Genomic DNA, 17,617 nt, shown 5'->3' with positions numbered 1-17,617 from the left:
AAAGGGATGCCTGGGTGGCTCAGTCATTAAGCGTCTGCCTTCAGCTCAAGTCATGATCCTAGAGTCCTGGGATCAAGCCCTGCATAAGGCTCCCTGCTTAGCCAGGAGCCTGCTTCTCCCTCTCCCACTCCCCCTGCTTGTGTTCCCTCTCTAGCTGTCTCTCTCTCTTTGTGTCAAATAAATAAATAAAATCTTTAAAAAATATTTTTAAATTAAAAATGTTAACTAGTTTGAATCTTATTTATTTATTTATTTATTAAATTAAGTAATTTCTATGCCCAACGTGGGGCTCGAATTCATGACCCTGAGATCAAGAACTGCATGCTATGTCAACTGAGCCAGCCAGGTGTTCCTTTAAATCAATATATGCTATATTGAACTTAACATTGGTGGGGCTGAGCATCTCATATCAATTAACCTATGAGGGTACCAAAACTATTAAATAATACGGAATTATTAAAAGCTAAATGTGTAACATGCAGACTGATCCTCATCGATGCAAATAAATACCCCACCAATTGGAAAGAGCAACAAAGTAAGGAGAGAAAATTAACACTTGGGGGGCACCTGGGTGGCTCAGTCAGTTAAGCGTCTGCCTTTGGCTCAGGTCATGATCCCAGGGTCCTGGGATCGAGTCCCGCATCGGGCTCCCTGCTGAACAGGGAGCCTGCTTCTCCCTCTGCCCCTGCCCCCGCTCATGCTCTTGCTTGCTCTCTCTCTCTCTCTCTCTCAAATGAATAAATAAAAAAATAAAATCTTAAAAAAAAAAAAAAAAGAAAATTAACACTTGGGAAGAATCCCTATAAGACGAGGGGCTCAAAGGGTCAATCTCTGCAATGGTCATTGTTTCTCTTTAGTCCCTGACCACCTCCCTCCTGTCACTCCTGGATGGGTAGACACCATGTCTGGCTCCACTGCCATCCTTGTCCAGCTGCCACGGAGACCCCTCCCACCTCTTGGGGATCTGGGCCCAGATCCATCAGTAAGTACAGAAGTACCGTATCTGAGGGTTCCAGTTCCCCAGAGGGAAGGGGTTTTCCCATCCTGCTGGATCCACGCAGAGGGCAGCAGGGCTGGGTGAGAGGCAGAGGAATGAAGGACAGGGGGAGGGGGAGGATGGAGCAGGAAGATGAAGAAGAAGGTGGAAGGGCGCCTGGGTGGCTCAGTCGTTAAGCGTCTGCCTTCGGCTCAGGTCATGATCCCAGGGTCCTGGGATCGAGTCCCACATCGGGCTCCCTGCTCTGCGGGAAGCCTGCTTCTCCCTCTCCCACTCCCCCTGCTTGTGTTCCTGCTCTCACTATGTCTCTCTCTGTCAAAAAAATAAATAAAATCTTAAAAAAAAAAAAAAAAAAGAAGGTGGAAAAGGACCATAAGAAGGAAAGCAAGGATGAGCTGGAGATGACGAGTCCTCCGGTGCTGTGGTGACCCCCCAGAGCTCAGGGTGGGGTGAAAGTAGGCTGCAATGGGACCTACATGTTCTCCCTCCACTCCAGATGTCACCTTCTAGGCTCTGATGACTGTAGTTAATGATACACTTTTGTATATTTGAAAGTTGCTAAGAGAGTAGATCTTAAAAGTTCTCAGCACAATGAAATTAAAAATTTTGTAACTCTGAGAGATGATGGATAGTGGCTATACTTATTGTGGTAATCATTTTGCAATATATACATGTATCAAATTATTATGTTGCATACGTGAAACGAATACAATGTTCTATGTCAATTATATCTCAATAGAACTGGGAAAAAAAACAAAAACAGAACCCCCCAAAAGGCCCAGGCTCAACATACCCTTTAAAGGAACCAGGTTACCCACAGGGAGGAAGGCAGGAGCAGAAGCCTGGCATGGAGGAAAGAGCGGGGACTCTGCAGACAGACCCTGCCCGGCCAGACCCCAGCCTGGCCTCTTCCCCAGCATGAGCCCTTCAGCTAGTTAGTGCTCTTCCGTAAAAACAAGGCGGGGGTGGGGGGGCGGTGTTCTGAGGACATTGTGTGGCACACAGTATGAAAGTGTTACCTTCCCATCCACAGCCAAGGACAGGTGGGCTGTGGAAGCTCTGGGGTCTTCTCCCACCGCTGGGCTCACTGGGGGCATGCATCGACTCACCTAGAGAGGCTGTGTAGTTATCTGAGCAGGAAGAAGAGGAGTCCCCAGAGATGCTGGGCGTGTGGAGGGAGGAGGGCCTCGAGGAATGGCTCCCTCCATACCCATCCGCGCGAGCTGGAGGCTGGAAGGGAGAGATGGAGTATCAGAAGCTCACGTTGGGGGCCACTCTCCTACCTTGTCCCCGATCTCTGACAGGAGTGGCTTCGAGGCAGGCCTGCGGGAGGGGGAGGCCTCCCCCATTCCAGAGCAGCCTCTACCCCTGCCCTGGGTCTGGCTGGCCGTAGCCCTCCGTCCCCACTCCCACGCCCCGGCCCCAGCTGCGGCTCTTCACTCCGCAGCTCATCCTTCCCAGCCAGCCAGGGAGCGGACGTACCCGGAACTGGGTGAAGTCGGCATAGGTGGGGTCGTAGGTCTTGTGGTGGGCATCCAGCAGAATGGCGATGATGCGTTGCTGCTCCTCGGATAGCCTGGGCCGCAGGCTGTCCCTCAAGGCTTCCTCCTCCTTCCGCTTCAGGATCATCTCCCGCTTCCGCTGCACCTCCTCATCCGTCAGGATGACTGTGGGGCAGGAAGGGGGATGTCGGGAGGGCTGGGCCTGCAGCTCCTCCGAGAAACCTCCCTCCAGGTGCTAAAGGCAAAAGATGCGAGGGGTTCACAGGGTGGGGGGGGCGCTTCCTGCCATGGGGGACTCCGAGCCCACCATATGGATGGAAAAGTGGGTTTCTACTGAAAAGGCAGGTGCATGAGACTGGAGGAAAAGGGATCTGAGAGGTGGGATGGTCAGGCCTTATTAGTGAGTCTGGGTTCTCAGGAGCAAGTGATCGGACTCTGGGCAAACTGTTTGAACTCTTTGGGCTTTTGTCATCTCATTAATCAAACAAGCAGTTTGCTCCATTAAAACCTCTTCTAAGGTCCTTTGTGGTTCCTTCCTCCAGAAAGCGTGGGTATGTGGGGTGGCAGAGCGACAACACCGACCTTGGAGGATGGCTGTTTTGAGAACTGAATGCATGGGTAACACAGAGCAGCTGCTCATTAAATGTCAAGCCCTGTCTTTCTCCCTCAGATATTTGCCCATGATCTTGACGGAGACCTGGGGTGGGGGGAAGAAGGGCGAGAGTCACTGTGTGGCCAGTCCCAGTGTTGGAAGCTAGGAGATGCTGAAAGAGCCCTCTACACGGGCATTCCCACGTCCAAGTTTCGAGGCATGGAACTCGGGCGTCTGATCTACTCTGACCAACTTAGCAAGACTCTGCGTCTTTGGTTCTCTGCAAAACAACCCCTCCTCCAGCCTGTCCAGTCTTGAAAGTTCTGCCCAGGGAAGTTTCTGAGCCCTCTAAAAAAGTCCCAAAGATAACACCTCAAAGCCCTCACTTGCAGCCCTCTCCATCCGCTAGCCCGTGTGTCTGGCGACGGGGAGACCCTAGGCCACCGTCGTCGGGCGGTGCGGGGGCTTCTGGGGTGGCGCCCACCTCACCGCGCTGGGCAGCTGCCCAGGAGGGCGGGGCTGTGAGCAGGGATGCCTGGCATGGCAGCCGGGCAAACAGACCTCCTGGCCGGGGCTTGCCGAGCGCTGACGGCAGGAGTGGGCACTGGGGCCCTTGGCCTGTAGCTACTTGCTCAACTGCGCCACTGTTGCCAACGCTTCTGCCCACAGAACTGGGGAGTTTCACAAGAGCGGGGAAAGCAACCAGAACCCCAGGATGGGTGGGTTCCGGGCTTCAGGAGAGGCCCACTGGCCCCAGACCCCTCAGGTGGGCGGAGAATGAAAGAAGCTGGCGGGAGGTGGAGGGAGAGCCTATGGGGTGTGGGTGGATGGGGAGTGGGCAGCCAGAGCCTCCGGCACAGCAGGAAGGGAGGCCTGTGGCAAAGGATGGCAAGTTCCCTCCACAGCTGAGGTAAGCCCTACTAAAAGGAGGCCTGGAGGAGGCCACGCCCAGCTGACTGACTCACCTGCCCAGAAAGCTGCCAGCCCTCTCCCACAGTGGGTGTCTGCTCAGACCCCAAGAGGTCAAGCGGGTTAGAAAAGGAAGGAGCAGGGAGCTTTGCGTTGAAGGCAGGGTGTGGGGCCCTCGCCTGGGGAATCCAAGATTAGGTGTCTGGTCTTTCCTGCTCCCCTGAGGGTGGATGCAGGAGGTGCTGGGGCTGGAGCTGGGGGGCGAGGGTGGCATACCACAGGCATCCACGGACATGCCTCTCAGCTTGACTGGGCTTTGATAATCTCTTGTGATTCTGAGGATGATGTCACTCTCCTGCTCAGAAACTTTTTCTGGATCCTTCCTGCTTACCACGGTCCAAGTTAAAGTCAAGATTCTCCATGATTTTACTTCTTCCTAACTTTCCATCCTCATTCTGCTTCTGCTCCTGCTCCAGTCACGTTGAGACTGCTGACCTGCGAACATGACCTGCTCAGTCTTGTCACTGCCTTTCCACTTATGCTGGCTGCCTGTCCAACTGGGTCTTCTCTCCCCAACAGCTGGGCAAGTTCTCTCCGTTCTCCAGCACCCAGCCTTCAGCCCTCTTTTACCGTGAAGCCTTTCTGGATTGCCCCGATCTGCACTGAGCTTTCATTTCTTCTTTCTGTGATATGTCTACTGTTTCCCACACACGTTGGCACCCAGCTGTCTTCCTCTCTGTAATAGTTATGGTTAGTACAGGCTCCAATAAATGCCCGTATAGAGATCAAGATCTCTTTCACTAGAATAAGTTACCTGTGTTTCCCCCCTAATGGCTAGCCCAGCGAAGTTTCCTGGCCACGGTGTTTGCTCAGTAGTCTGAGAGACTGGACACTTAACACATCCACACTGATTGTACCTACTATGTGCTAGTCATTGTCCTCTGCTCAGGAAATGACAGTGAGAAGTGCACCAATACGTGTGTCCTATCATGTCGGGATGGCACACGTCAGATACCAGTCTACTAGATACCTGAGCCCTGCTCACCTTTTCAATTTAAATAATTGTGATTGAAATATTTTCAAGACAGACTACCTTGTAACAGAACACCTGTAACATCATGTAACCTTTACTTGATGATTCAGAGGCATCATTCGGAACAATTATTGGACTTTGCAGGAGCAAGGTTATGACCTCAGGACGGTACAGGGCTGTGTTCGGGCACTATATGACTCAGCCTGCTAGGATTTGGACGTCTTGTGCTACGTTTCATAGCTTTCAGTCTCCCCCTCTCTGGTGGGGGGGTTGCTTTCCCCGCTCTTGTGAAACTCCCCAGTTCTGTGGGCAGAAGCGCTGGCAAGCTCCATGTTGTCTCTTCTTATTGGTGCCTCCCTCTAGAAGGGTGCCTTTCTTCCCCTTAACAGTTAACTTCTAGTCTGCTGGGGAGCTGGGAATCCTGGTGATCAAGTTTTAGATAAGAAAAAAAATCATGAAATAAAAATGGATAAAAAATATAGAAGTTTTTATGTACCGGGCACTACACTAAATGCTTCTTAAATATTAACTCACAGATATTTAGTCCTTATAACAACCTCTTAGGGCGGGTGCTATTATCCCCATTTTGCAGATGAGGGACGCAAGGCTATGTACCTAGCTCCACGTCACATGGCTAACACGTGGTGAAGCTGGTACTCAGGCCTGGGCATTATGGTTAAGAGTTCATGTTTGTAACTACTGCCCCATATCCCCTCTGATTATAATTGGCTATGACTGTTCCGTAGGACTCTTGTCCTCAGCCATGGAACACACAAAATGTTCCAATCCATCTGAAGAGTATGAAAAAATAAATAAAGTAGCAAAGTTTGTAAATGATTTACTCTAAAAGGACAAAGTTAAGAAGATTCAAGGTTAACCTTATGACATTATTCCTCTCAATCACTGCATCAAATGGTGACTGCCATCTGGGGTGCAGTACTAGAGAAAGAAATGCTGAGATCTGGCATTTTCTCCCCGGGCTGCCAATCCATGGGCCTCCCTCCAGGCAACAGTGTCTGGAGACTGAATAAGTCATCAGGCTCTCACATGCGCAGATGCTGTTGTGATTTAGGAAATGAGTCTTTTTTTAGAGGGGGTTACTAATTTCACAGGAAATTTTTTAAAAATCATTTTCTCAATGAATCACTACTGAAAATGCCTGTTACTATCATGTAGGAGGACACATGTTTTGGAGTTGAAAGCCATTGACCTAGAAGAAGAGCAAACAGGTTCTGAAAGAGCATTTGATGGGCTCTCCAATGAATAAGATGCATGAGCTGTGTCCATGGACTTTGTGAAACCCATATGGCTGCTCAGTAGCTTCTCCACCTTCCTTCTAGGCTCCTTGCTGAGCGCTAAAATGGCTTTGCACCCGTTTATTCCCATGCAAGATGTTCCCTGCCTCATGAAGTCTAGAACTGCATTTGGAAGTCAAGATCTGAAAGCATGAACAACTTAAAAACACCTCAAGTTGCCCCTGGTGGCCTAAGGACAACATCAGAGAAGAGAACGTAACGTCTTTCCAAATGAATGACACAGGCAATATCAGATTTGGGAGATCTTCCTGATCTACAGGGAGATGCAGAGGTACAAAGAAGCATCATGGGGAGCTAAGAGTCATTCAACACATATTTATTGAGCACTTATGCTGTGCCAGGTGCTGTGCTAATGTGGGGCAGGAAAGACATACATCTGTAAAAACATTAAAGTCACATAAAGGTGTTTTTGGGCAGGACAGGTCAATAAGAAGCAAGAATTCAACTGTGAAAGTTCTTGGGCTCCAAGGACATGCTCAAGTCGACTAGGACTTGAAGAGAGAGAAAGGGAGTCTTTGGTGGGAACGGTCTCTTGAGCCCATCCCTTAGGGACCAGATGTGCCTGGAAATGCGCAGTGGAAGAGCTCTGGCCCACTGGGGGTACCTGGCGGGCTGCACCCGGGTAGAGCCCACAGGCCTGGCCTTTGGAAGCAAACAGACCCAGGTTAGAATGTCGATACCATACCATCTTATTAGCTCTGCTTCTGCCAGAAGGGAGCCTGTGTTCGCAGGTCCCTTCAGAGGGAGTCTTGGGGTGTCCTATGGTTTTACAAATGTTGACACAAAATTGTCTCTGGGAGGTTGAGCCTTAAGGCAACAGCCAACCCACATGATGAATGAGCAGCTCTCCTAGGGTTCAGAGCTGGGAGCTCCAGGCCCAGACCACTCTGACAGACTTCTCTCAGCTGGCTGACTTGAGTCTGAGAACTACAGCCCTTCCTGAAGGACCTCCCCTTGGAGTAGTGGAGAGGAACAAGCCTAGTGCTGGCTCCAGGTTTTCTTTTACCCAGACTCCACTAGCCCACAGCTAACTCACTACAGCTCCCCACACGGGCATCCTGAGTGTGGGGGACACAGGGCTGCACTGGGCATATAGCAGGGTGGGGCACAGGGCTCTGTTGGGGAAGACTGGGGCTGTGTTTTGGGTGACTGAAGTACAAAGCTGTTGGGGTTTGGGGTGGGCATCCACTTCCGGATTGCTGGCTCCCATCACCACACGGTATTCTTAGGGGCACCCCGAAGCACCCAAGACCTGTTTATCACCACGGATGCAGTGCTGTCTTTGGGGACCAGAAGAGATCTAGAAGCAGACATGGAGACTTGCTTTCTGACTCCAATCCTGATATTTTTACCTTTGTGAGTCTCAGATGATTTCTAAGTGTTCTTCCTATTCTTAGCTGATGGGACATCTCCTTCGTCCTGAGACATAGGAGAGGAGTGTCTGGGACTTCAGTGAGGCTGGCCCTGCCCAGAACTTCTAGGGCAGAGTCTTACTGAATCCCAGTGGTGGAACTGTGCTGTTCTTGGTTGGCAGAGCCTCAGAGCCAGGCTCCCTGCCCTGTGGAGGATGTGTGCCCCTTGGGGGCAGGAGCAGAGGCTGTGTCCACTGCATCTTGTTTGTGTTCACCCCAGTGCCTTGCACAGGGCGGACCACACCAAGCCGGTGTGTGAGAAGCCCCATGAGGCACTCAGCCTTGGCCTCCTCTGCTCCAGGATAAACACAGGAGTTGGGCGGGGCAGGGGACTGTGCTAGGAGGGATCAGCATGTCCAGGCCTGCACACTCCCGTGGGGGTGAGGAGGAACAACAGCCTGGAAACTTCTTCAAGGCCTGCCAGTGTTGACGGGGGAGCCGGGATCAGGAGTGAAGGGCTGTGACCCACCAGAGGGGAGCCTGTCAAGGCCCAAGGAGGAGGCCCCCCATGAAGGTCTTCATTCTGTCTCTGTTCCCCAACAACAGAGAATTTTTTTTTCCCATCAGGGAAGAAATGTTCCATCCCCTAAGCCCTGTCCTGTGACTTTTCCCTTGTTGTGGACACATCTTCCCTGTACCTGCCTCCCTCACCCCCAAAACAATAGCCCCATAGCTAGGAGGGCCTCCAGGCGTGCCTGCATCTGAGCATCCCTCCTAAGCCTCCTCAGGTCCGCAGCTTAGCAAGGCATAGGCTCTGTCCTGGGGCCAAGGAGGGGATCGGTGTGCAGACTGCAGACAGGAGTGAGCAAGAGGCTGAGCAGGGTTGAAGATGCAGAGGGCACCTGTGCCCAGGCCAGCCCAGGGTCCTGGTCTCTAGCCCAGGGAGGGCCTGGCTTGCCCCTCCCAGGGTCCGCCAAATTCAATGGCTACTCTGGTTACCAAGTAACTGGCACCAGAGCTCAGATGCAAAGTCCAGGGGTTGTTTTTAACCGAGGGTTAGAACAAGTCAATCTGCCACTGGTCCTCTCCTCTACCCCAAGAGCCGGACAAGAAGACCTATAGGACTGCTCTTCTCTCTCCATCTGGATCTGGAGGGCCATCCTAGAGTCCAGTGCTTCCCCTCACAGAGTCTTTCCCCCTGGTCTCCCCTGGGCTCCGGCCCACAGATCTGCCCCAGAGTGGCCCGAAGGCCAGGGCGGGGCAGGACCCGGATGCTCTGAATACTTATTCTCCCCAAAACTCCTGCCCCTCCCCAACTTCAGCAGCCTACTCTCCCAAAGTCCAAACAACCCTGGGGCCTCTGACCCTGTTGTTCTGGCCGCAGGAACCCAGCTCCAGGCCCCGGGTGCCGGCAGCCCCAGGGGAAAGGCACGAAGACCTCTTGGGCCAAACCTGCCTAAAGAGCAGCTCCGACCGCCCTCTTCCAGTGCCACCCCCGCCCCGGCCCCGGACACTCACACTCCTTCATCATGCCGATGTCCACACAGCGCTTGAGCCGGCAGGCCTGGCAGTGGCGGCGGTTGTCCTTGGTGATGCGACAGTCCCCGTTAAAGGGACAGGTGAACAGCGCCTTCCGCTTCATGCTTCGCCTGCCCGGGGAGAGAGAGCACATGCCAGCTCCGGGTCACCCGCCTTCCAGCCACAGCCCTGGCTGCCTGGTGGGGCTGTGACCACTGAGACCTGCCCACAAGGCTGCCCCCCACCCCCGATCTCCTTGTCTCCCACAGAGGGTTTGGGGCCTAGCCCCTGCCACTCCCAGCGACCACCACTCCCCTCCCCCACGCTCTAGGCTTTCACTGCCTACTCTGCTCCCATCATCGCTTTACCTTTTTTTTTTTTAGTATTTGAAAGAATTTATTTATTATCACTTTCACTTTTTCTTTTTTTTTTTTTTTTAAGATTTTATTTATTTGACAGAGAGAGAGGGAACACAAGCAGCGGGAGTGGGAGAGGGAGAAGCAGGCTTCCCGTGGAGCAGGGAGCCCGATGCGGGGCTCGATCCCACTGGGATCATGACCCGAGCTGAAGGCAGACGCTTAACGACTGAGCCACCCAGGCGCCCCTATCACTTTCATTTTTTTAAGTGAGCTCTACACCCAACGTGGGGCTTGGATTCATGACCCTGACTGAGATCAAGAGTCGCCTGCTCTACCAACTGAGCCAGCCCGGCACCCCTGATTTACTCTTATGGTACTCTACTTCTCACTCTTTTTATTATTATTATTATTATCACACAGGAAATACATGAGTGAATTAGGGACATTTTTTAAAATACTAAAATCTGCAGATCAGCCGTCACTGATTGTAGTGAGCCATTAGGGGAGGTGAGGACGCTGGTGGCAGGTCTGTGATCCGGAGTCTGGAGATCTATGGCTAGAGCATCCCTGGTCCAGGGACAGACATGTGCGCGGGTGCACGAAGGGAGAAGGGGCCCAGACCATAGCTCGAGGCCTCCAGATCACACGCCCAGAGAGAGAAGGCCGGATGAGTGCGTGGGAGCCCTGAGGTCTGGCCTGGGCTTCTTTGCGTGTGTGTGAGTAAAGCAATAGAAGTTTATTAAGTGAAAATACAGAAAAAGCTCTCAAGAGTGAAAGGGGTCCCGACAGGGTGGCAATGAGGGTCTTTAGGGTTGGTTTTTTATAGAAAGCTAACCAGGGAACTTCAATCCTTTTAACATCTCTATTGATAACACCTTCGATGGCTTACTTCCTTTTTAGGGGCTGGTTGTTCTTTGTTGGTCACAGGTGATTATCATAGAGACCCGCACCCTGCACGCCCAAAGGCAGAGGAAGCAAGGACTGTGGAGGACAGAAACCTACTGAAGGTTCTTAGCTGGGAAGCCAGTAGCCCCGGGCCCCTGGTATTCTATGTAAAATTATGTGTGTGGGGGGACGTGCACACACGTGTGTGCCCATGCGTGCATGTGCAAGCTTGAGGGCTCATTTTCCTAATTCTGGCTTTCTGCTGCCAGCCACACCACATGGGACTTTCAGGAGGCTACATTATCTGTGTCCTAGGGGTTCCTCATACTCTTCCCAGTCCCAGTAGGAGCAGGCCCCAGTTTTTTTTGCCCGGGGACAGGTGACAGGATTTAGTTGGGGAAAGATGGTGGCAGAATCACTTTCTCTGAGACCAGCAGCATCTTCCAAGGAGATGCTCAAACCTTGTGAGCAAAGGCCCAGGCCCAACTATTTCCCTCTCTCAGAGATGAGCTAGTCACACACTAGTTATGTTTCTTGGTGAAAAATGACTCACGCTTCACATTCACTAGAAGACAAATGGGGTTTGGGACAAACATACTCATCAGTCGATATGGACAGATGGGGACCCATGGGATAGTGGAGAAGAGAACACAGAAATGGCCTGCCACCAGTCACAGGTAATCAGACTCTAAGATTAGGGGATGACCCAAGAGACTATTGGTGTACCTCCTCATCTTTTAGGTGAGACCACTGAAGGGAAGAAACTTATCAGTGAGGGGATTCAGCAAGAAGTGGAGGCTCCCCAGTTGGCTGTTAGAGATGTGAGGCTCGGCTTTTGGCTTCTTGGATTGAACACACCACTCTCATCCCTAGAAACTCAAGGTGCTCAATGAAGTAGAGCCTATAGGCAAACAGCTCCGGCAGCTGGCCCTTGAGAACAACTCAAGGCCAAGGATGACTCAGTGGCCCACGAGGTAGCTGCTCTTGGTTTTGGACCCTGGCCCCCAGTACCCTCCTCTTGCCCCTCTCCTGACCTAAGGGGGCCCCCAGTAGACTGGGCTCCATGGGGAGGTAGAACAACACGAGGCTATGGGCGTCGAGTCCAGCCCACCAACGGCCACACCCACCCTGTGGTGACTACCCAGAGAGAGATCGTATACCAGGCTTTTGCCTACCTTTATGGAAAGAGAAAGCCTTTCTCCTTGAGCCTCCATCCATCTATTGTAGCTCTCCAGAGGGACAGGCAAATATGGAAGTACCTTGGCTACCCTGAAATGAGCTACTATAATCACCACAGGATATGAGATTGATTCACCCCTTTACTCCTTTCCCTCCTTCCCAATTATGGTTCCTGAGGCTCCGCCTGTTACCACAAATGTTCAGGCCCCAGGATGCCTGTAATTCTCTAAACTTACTCAAGGGCCAGAAGTTTCTAATTCTGCGTAAACTCTCATTTCCTTTTTTTTTTTTTTTTACAACCAGGCACTTTGCCCAGGAGCTGAGGGTCTGCTCTATCCTCCCACCCACTGTCTTGTCTGGCTCAGGGCTCTTCCTGTTAATTCTCTAGGGCTTTAGGCACCAAGAGGAGCGTAACTTCTGTTTGGCACCTCCAGACACATGAGCCAAACCCTCTCACCAGCCCTGTGCTGGGGATTGAGAGCTTCCTGAGGCCCCAGGTGGGAGGCAGCCCCACATCCCCCAGGGACCTGTCTCTCCTTCCTTGGGCTCTAGTGCACCTGCCTCTGACTCTCACTGGGGGGCACGTCCCCCAGCTGCAAGTTTGCTCAGAAGGAAGCACTTCACCGTCTTTCTTGGATCTTCCTCATTGTAAATCTGAAGCCCACCCCAGGCTTCCACACGCAGGAGCGCTGGAGATAACTACTCAGCCCAGCTTTGCCGGACAACAGAAACGGACTCTAACGAGGCTGGGTAGGAATCCAAAAAAAAAAAATGCAGAACTGGCTTCAAAGAAAATACTGGGGGGAAAAAAACCCCGTGTCCTTGCTTCCAGCTTTGTAGTTATAGTAGGAAGCTCATGAATACTGAGAAGCAAAGCAGGAGAAGAAGAAGGAGGGGGAGGAGAAGGAAGGGAGGGAGGGAGGGAGGGAAGGAGGGAGGGAGGGAGGAAGGAAAGGAGGGAAGGAAGAAAGAAAATGTTACAAGTCCTTCTGGCCAGACACATTATCCCATGGCAAGGCTCACACCCATGCCTTTCACCCATTGCCATACTTTATCCCAAAGACCACCAACTTTGCCACATGTCTCCACGTTATTTGAGTGATGCAGAAAGCAGCCTATAAATTTATGGAGCTCTTGAATTATTATTATGAAAAATTATACTAAGCAGCTCTTCCCTGGCTCCTCGAAATACAGAATCAGAGACAAGACCCTGGAATTGTAGCCAGGAACATGGAGGTTAGCCGTCACGAAGAACTGTCACACTCTGGAGTGTCCATCAGTGTTCAGGGGAGGGAATGCTCCCTCGTCAGCTCCAACAGGCAGACCCAGGTCCTCCCCGCCCCCCGCCGCCCCAGCCAGTGTGTCCGCCCAGCATAGTTGCCAGGGCTGCAGGTCCCACAGGCTCCGGGGCCCAGTTCTTCCCCATTCTCCAGCCTTCTGAGGGCACTCCACACTTACGGCTGCCATCTAGCCTCTGCCCGTGAGCAGGCAGAGCAGCCAGACTGGCCAGCCCTGGCTCTGTGCTTTGTCCCGAAGATCCACGCCCTGCCCTGCCTTGCTCTGCATGCTAATTGCTTGTGAGTGGTTTTGGTTTTGAGAAATAAGAGCTTCGAGTTTCCATGGGAGCCCATTGCCTTAGCTGCTCTCTGAGCCTGGACCCTGTCATCCTCTGGATGGTTGGCAATTATACCCCAGCTCAGGAAGGAGGGGTTAGGGTGGTGCAACCAGGCTAAATATAGACACAGTTTCTAGAAAGTCAGGGGTGAGAGAGGACATTGACCAATTCATCAAAACATGACAGACAAGCTGTTCACAGAGCATGAAGTGCCTGGGGCCAGGGTCTCAGGCCTGGGACCGTAGGGTCCTTCTCGGGTAGGTGGCCCCATCACCAGAGACCCACCTTGAAAAACCCCAGCCTGGGGCCCAAGTGGGAGCTCTGGCTTTGTCTCCACTGCTGCCCTGAGTATCACGGAAATCTCAGAGCCCGGAGTGGATCCAGGAGTCTGTTGGAGCTCCTGATGGGAAAGACCAACAGGGTCTGATAGGAAGGACCCCGCACGGCACATCTTTGAGTGGCAACATCAAGGGCTTCTCAGGGGACTTTAAAAAGCCAACTCTACAGGAAGCTAGGCTAACACTGTGGTAAAGAGCGCGAGCCTCTTTTTTGGGTGGCAGTTGGGCAATATCCACCAACACGTAAAAGGCACAGAGCCTTTAACGCAGTGAACCTACTTCCGGGAGTTCATCCTGTGAGTCCATCAGCCCGTGGGCCCGAAGACACGTGCATGAAGGTGGTCGCTGAAGCGCTGTACGGAGAACTGGTCCCTTACATCTCAGTAGCTCCATACAAAATGACGGGGCTGCGGAAAGGACAGGGGAAGACCGAGGCCACGGGAACCAGCCTGAGGAAGTGTTCTGTAGTGGATCAAAGCAAGACGCAGAGGGGCGAGGATAGTACGCTCCCATCTTCCTGTGCACGTGCGTGTGTCTGCACACATAAACCCATACATGCGCTCTTATATAGAGAATTTGGAAGCAAACGCAATGAGCTGGTCCCAGTGACAGCTTCTGGAGGAGGTAGGCACGTGAGAACTGGGTAGAGGAGACTTACTTTTCACTTAGATGCCCCTTTGAACTATTTGCTGCCGCTTCTTTTTTTTTTTTTTAAACCATATACAGGGATTATTTACACACACATTCCAGGTTCCGTGATAGAGGAGAGAAAAGGACTGTCTGCTCTCAGACACAAACGCTACAGAAGGACGAGGATAACAGCGAGCACTTGCTGAGAGCCTTCTGTGCCTGGACTTCATGCATCACCTCCGACTCTCAACAGCCTTGCAGGATAGGCTCTATTCCTATTCTACAGGTGGTAAGAAAAGGCACTGGGAAGTTAAATCCCTTGCTTCATGTCACACAGCTAATAAGTATGAAAGTGGGATCAGAATCGAGGTCTGTTTGATTCCAAAGCTTCTGGTATTCTTCCCTAATATGGTCCTCATTGTGAATGTACCATATTTCAATCCAAGCCAGAGCAGCAGTCCAAACATGCCCCTAAAAGTCCAGGGGCACCTGGGGGGCTCAGTCAGTTAAGTGTCTGCCTTCAGCTCAGGTCATGGTCCCGGGGTCCTGGGATCAAGCCCCACATCTGCTCTCTGCTCAGCGGGAAGCCTGCTTGTCCCTCTCCCTCTGCCCCTTCCTCCTCCATGGCTTGTGCTCTCTCTCTCACTTGCTCTCTCTCTCTCTCTCTCAAGTAAATAAAAAAAAAGTCTAAGAGCATTCAGCAGAGGCTGTTTGAAGGTCTCCTCTAGGACAAAGCCATTGGGATAGAAGCAGTCCCCGAGATGGGCAGTTTGGAAGTGTGGGGTGACCTCTGGTGGTCCTCTCCACCAGCCCCATACTGCCATAGCACAGAGAGGACCCCCCCCCGACGTGTGCTGAGAGTGACTTCATGCCAATGAGCCTTGATGAAAGTGCTGAGTTCCCAAAGACACACAAGATCTTCTTCACATGCTTGCAACTGCCTTTCTTGGCAACTCCAGTGACATTTCCTCTCTAAATATTCTGGCCTCCTCTACCCAAGCTTCCAAAACTACTCTTGGCCCGTCCATAGATCACCTTCCTTGTTCTCCTTCATTCACAGCCTTGAGCCGCCATGGAAGGGGGCCAGCTGCCAAGCTGAACTGGACAAAGTTTTCTCCAGCAACACTCACTTTGTGGTGACTCATTTACTTGCGCCCATGGAATGCCCTGGACAGATGCTCCTCTCTCCTCTCTGATTACTCCAGTGCTTGTGCACACTTTGGTGAGTTTTAAGTCACTGGACATCTGCCGCCTTTCTTTGCTCGCCTTCACATCACGGCTCCTGCAGTATCAGCTGGGTGGCCTTCCTGAAAGCCAGAACATTCCCATGTTCCCGGATCCTCACCAGCCTGCCTTTTGCCCCCTGCACTCCACAGGACTCATAATGAACAAGGTCCCTGAGAACCTTGGGGCCAGCGAACGAGAAGACATTTCTCCACACCGTATTTGTTAGCTCCATGCTGGCAGGGCAACGTCTGGATTAAGAAGGTATCAACAGGCAGGAAGAAGAGGAAGAGGCTAACATTGATCTGTTTCTCAACCCTGCTTTCCAGGACCACCTCTTAAATTTCACCGTACTCTTCATTCTCTTCATCGAAGTGGTCCCTCTGATTTTCTTCTCTGTCCTTTATACCTTTCCCTTTATATTAGAGGCTGGACTAAGCCACCCATGACCAGAGATTCATTCACCTCCATCGATCACCCACTATCTACTTTGTAGTAGACCTACATATTTTTCCCCTCTGGCCTTTACTTATGTTCCGGTGTTAACATAACCAAGACATATAACCTCTTAGAAGCCTGCCTATGCCAACGTTTTCTTCACACTGGAAATATCCCTTTTCCCTGAGGATGTCCACGCATTCCAGGGAGCAGGAAGCAGAAACAGCATGAAATAACTTGTAGGAGGAATTGGCCAGTGATGGTCTCTAATTCCTGACCATTGATCAATAGAACTGTGGTCATTGTCCAACCTTCATGATCCCATTTTGGTTTGATTATGAGTTTTGGACCTGCTAGGATGACCACAACTAGCTCCTAGGGCAGGTTAGTTTGACTATCTTGGAAGTCAAACCAAACGCTGAGGGTCAAATGAGATTACTGGTCCTCAGCGCTTGGAAAATCATCAGTGACCCAGCACTAAAGGGATGCTCTTTCCTTGAGAACGATCATGAAAGGGCAGGGTGAACTCCCTGAGAGCAAGGACTCGGTTGCACTTATCTTTGTGTTCCTAAGGATGTGGAGCCTGATAAAGAGAAGGTACCCCACTGGTAGAGACTTTTCTTCCTGGGATCAGGATTTTGCAAACAGACGTAAGTGACAAGAGGGCTCTATTTCAACTAGAGTAAGATGGATAAACATCGAATAGAATTTGGATGAAGCAAAGAAGAGGCAGGCGAAGGGGGGAAAAAAGAGGAGCAATTATGTATATTTAGTTGATTCTTATTGGCAGCAGTTATGTTCTGTGAAGTCAACGTGAACGCTGAATCAATACACACTGAACCATTGTTCCTAGGGTTAGCCTCCAGCGAGCCTCTGGTCACAACATTTTCATCAATCAATCAATACATCACCTTGTTTCATATGTGCTTTCTATTTAAAGACACCTGACTTAATATATATTGTTGATTCATTAACACTGAACTCGGCCAACAGCACTATAGCTCATGTCTGAGCGAAGCTTCTTGAACACAGGTTTTCTCTATAAGGTACATCGAAGCATTCTTGTGCTTAGGACCTCTTAACAGCACTTCGGCACTACGCTTAAGCCCATCTTAAACAGTGAGATCACCATCGAAAAGCTCAAAAATGCAAAAACCGTGGCACTAGACAGCCCACCAAAAAGACACTTTTTTGGTAGCATGAGAGCTGAAACAAGAAGGCAGAGCAGCACCTTGTTCCTCCGTGGCTGGGAATGTGTGCCTCAGGGGACTTGAATTTTTCACCACTCTGAGCACGTCCGGAAGTGACCACAAAATTGCTGGAAGTATTGATGTGGGGATTACAAGGAAATTGTAACAGGTGGGCGAATTTGCAAAGACAGAATCCACGAATAATGAAGATCGACCATCGGGGTGTGTGTGTGTGTGTGTGTGTGTGTGTGTGTTTATCAAACAAAATCAAGACAAACAATAAGAGATGTTGGCTCTTCAGAAAGCACCGCTGGCCCCGTCATCAAGGCAGCGACGGTAGAGATACAAGGTAGACAAGGACAGGGTAACATGACAAAAACAGCAGGGGTTGTCGGAGGGAGGGGCCCAGGGTGGGTGACAGCAGCATCATGTGCCCACGGGCATCAGAGCCACACTGTGGTGACGTGGGTGTGCAAACATACCATCCCTGTCCATTTGGCCATTTCCCACACCTGGCCCTGGGCGTGAGGGAACCTGTCC

The 17,617-nt window shown here is 51.4% G+C and overlaps 1 protein-coding gene across 1 annotated transcript in view; it reads right to left on the bottom strand.

Moving 5' to 3' along the window:
- The window catches only part of VDR (vitamin D receptor), a 55,872-nt gene that overhangs the window by 11,483 nt on the left and 26,772 nt on the right, over window positions 1-17,617 (bottom strand). The window contains exons 3-5 of the mRNA XM_035002794.1: window positions 9,220-9,350; window positions 2,480-2,664; window positions 2,107-2,227 (exon numbers count right to left, since the gene is read on the bottom strand). Of these exons, the coding sequence (XP_034858685.1) occupies window positions 2,107-2,227; window positions 2,480-2,664; window positions 9,220-9,350 (437 nt within the window). The remainder of the gene's footprint in view (window positions 1-2,106; window positions 2,228-2,479; window positions 2,665-9,219; window positions 9,351-17,617) is intronic.

Source organism: Mirounga leonina, unplaced genomic scaffold (genome assembly GCF_011800145.1).
Source record: "Mirounga leonina isolate KUSES-001 unplaced genomic scaffold, KU_Mleo_1.0 Mir_126, whole genome shotgun sequence".
Taxonomy (NCBI): Eukaryota; Metazoa; Chordata; class Mammalia; order Carnivora; family Phocidae; genus Mirounga; species Mirounga leonina.
The sequence above is the reverse complement of the archived record's forward strand: the minus strand, read 5'-3'. Positions and strand labels throughout refer to the sequence as shown.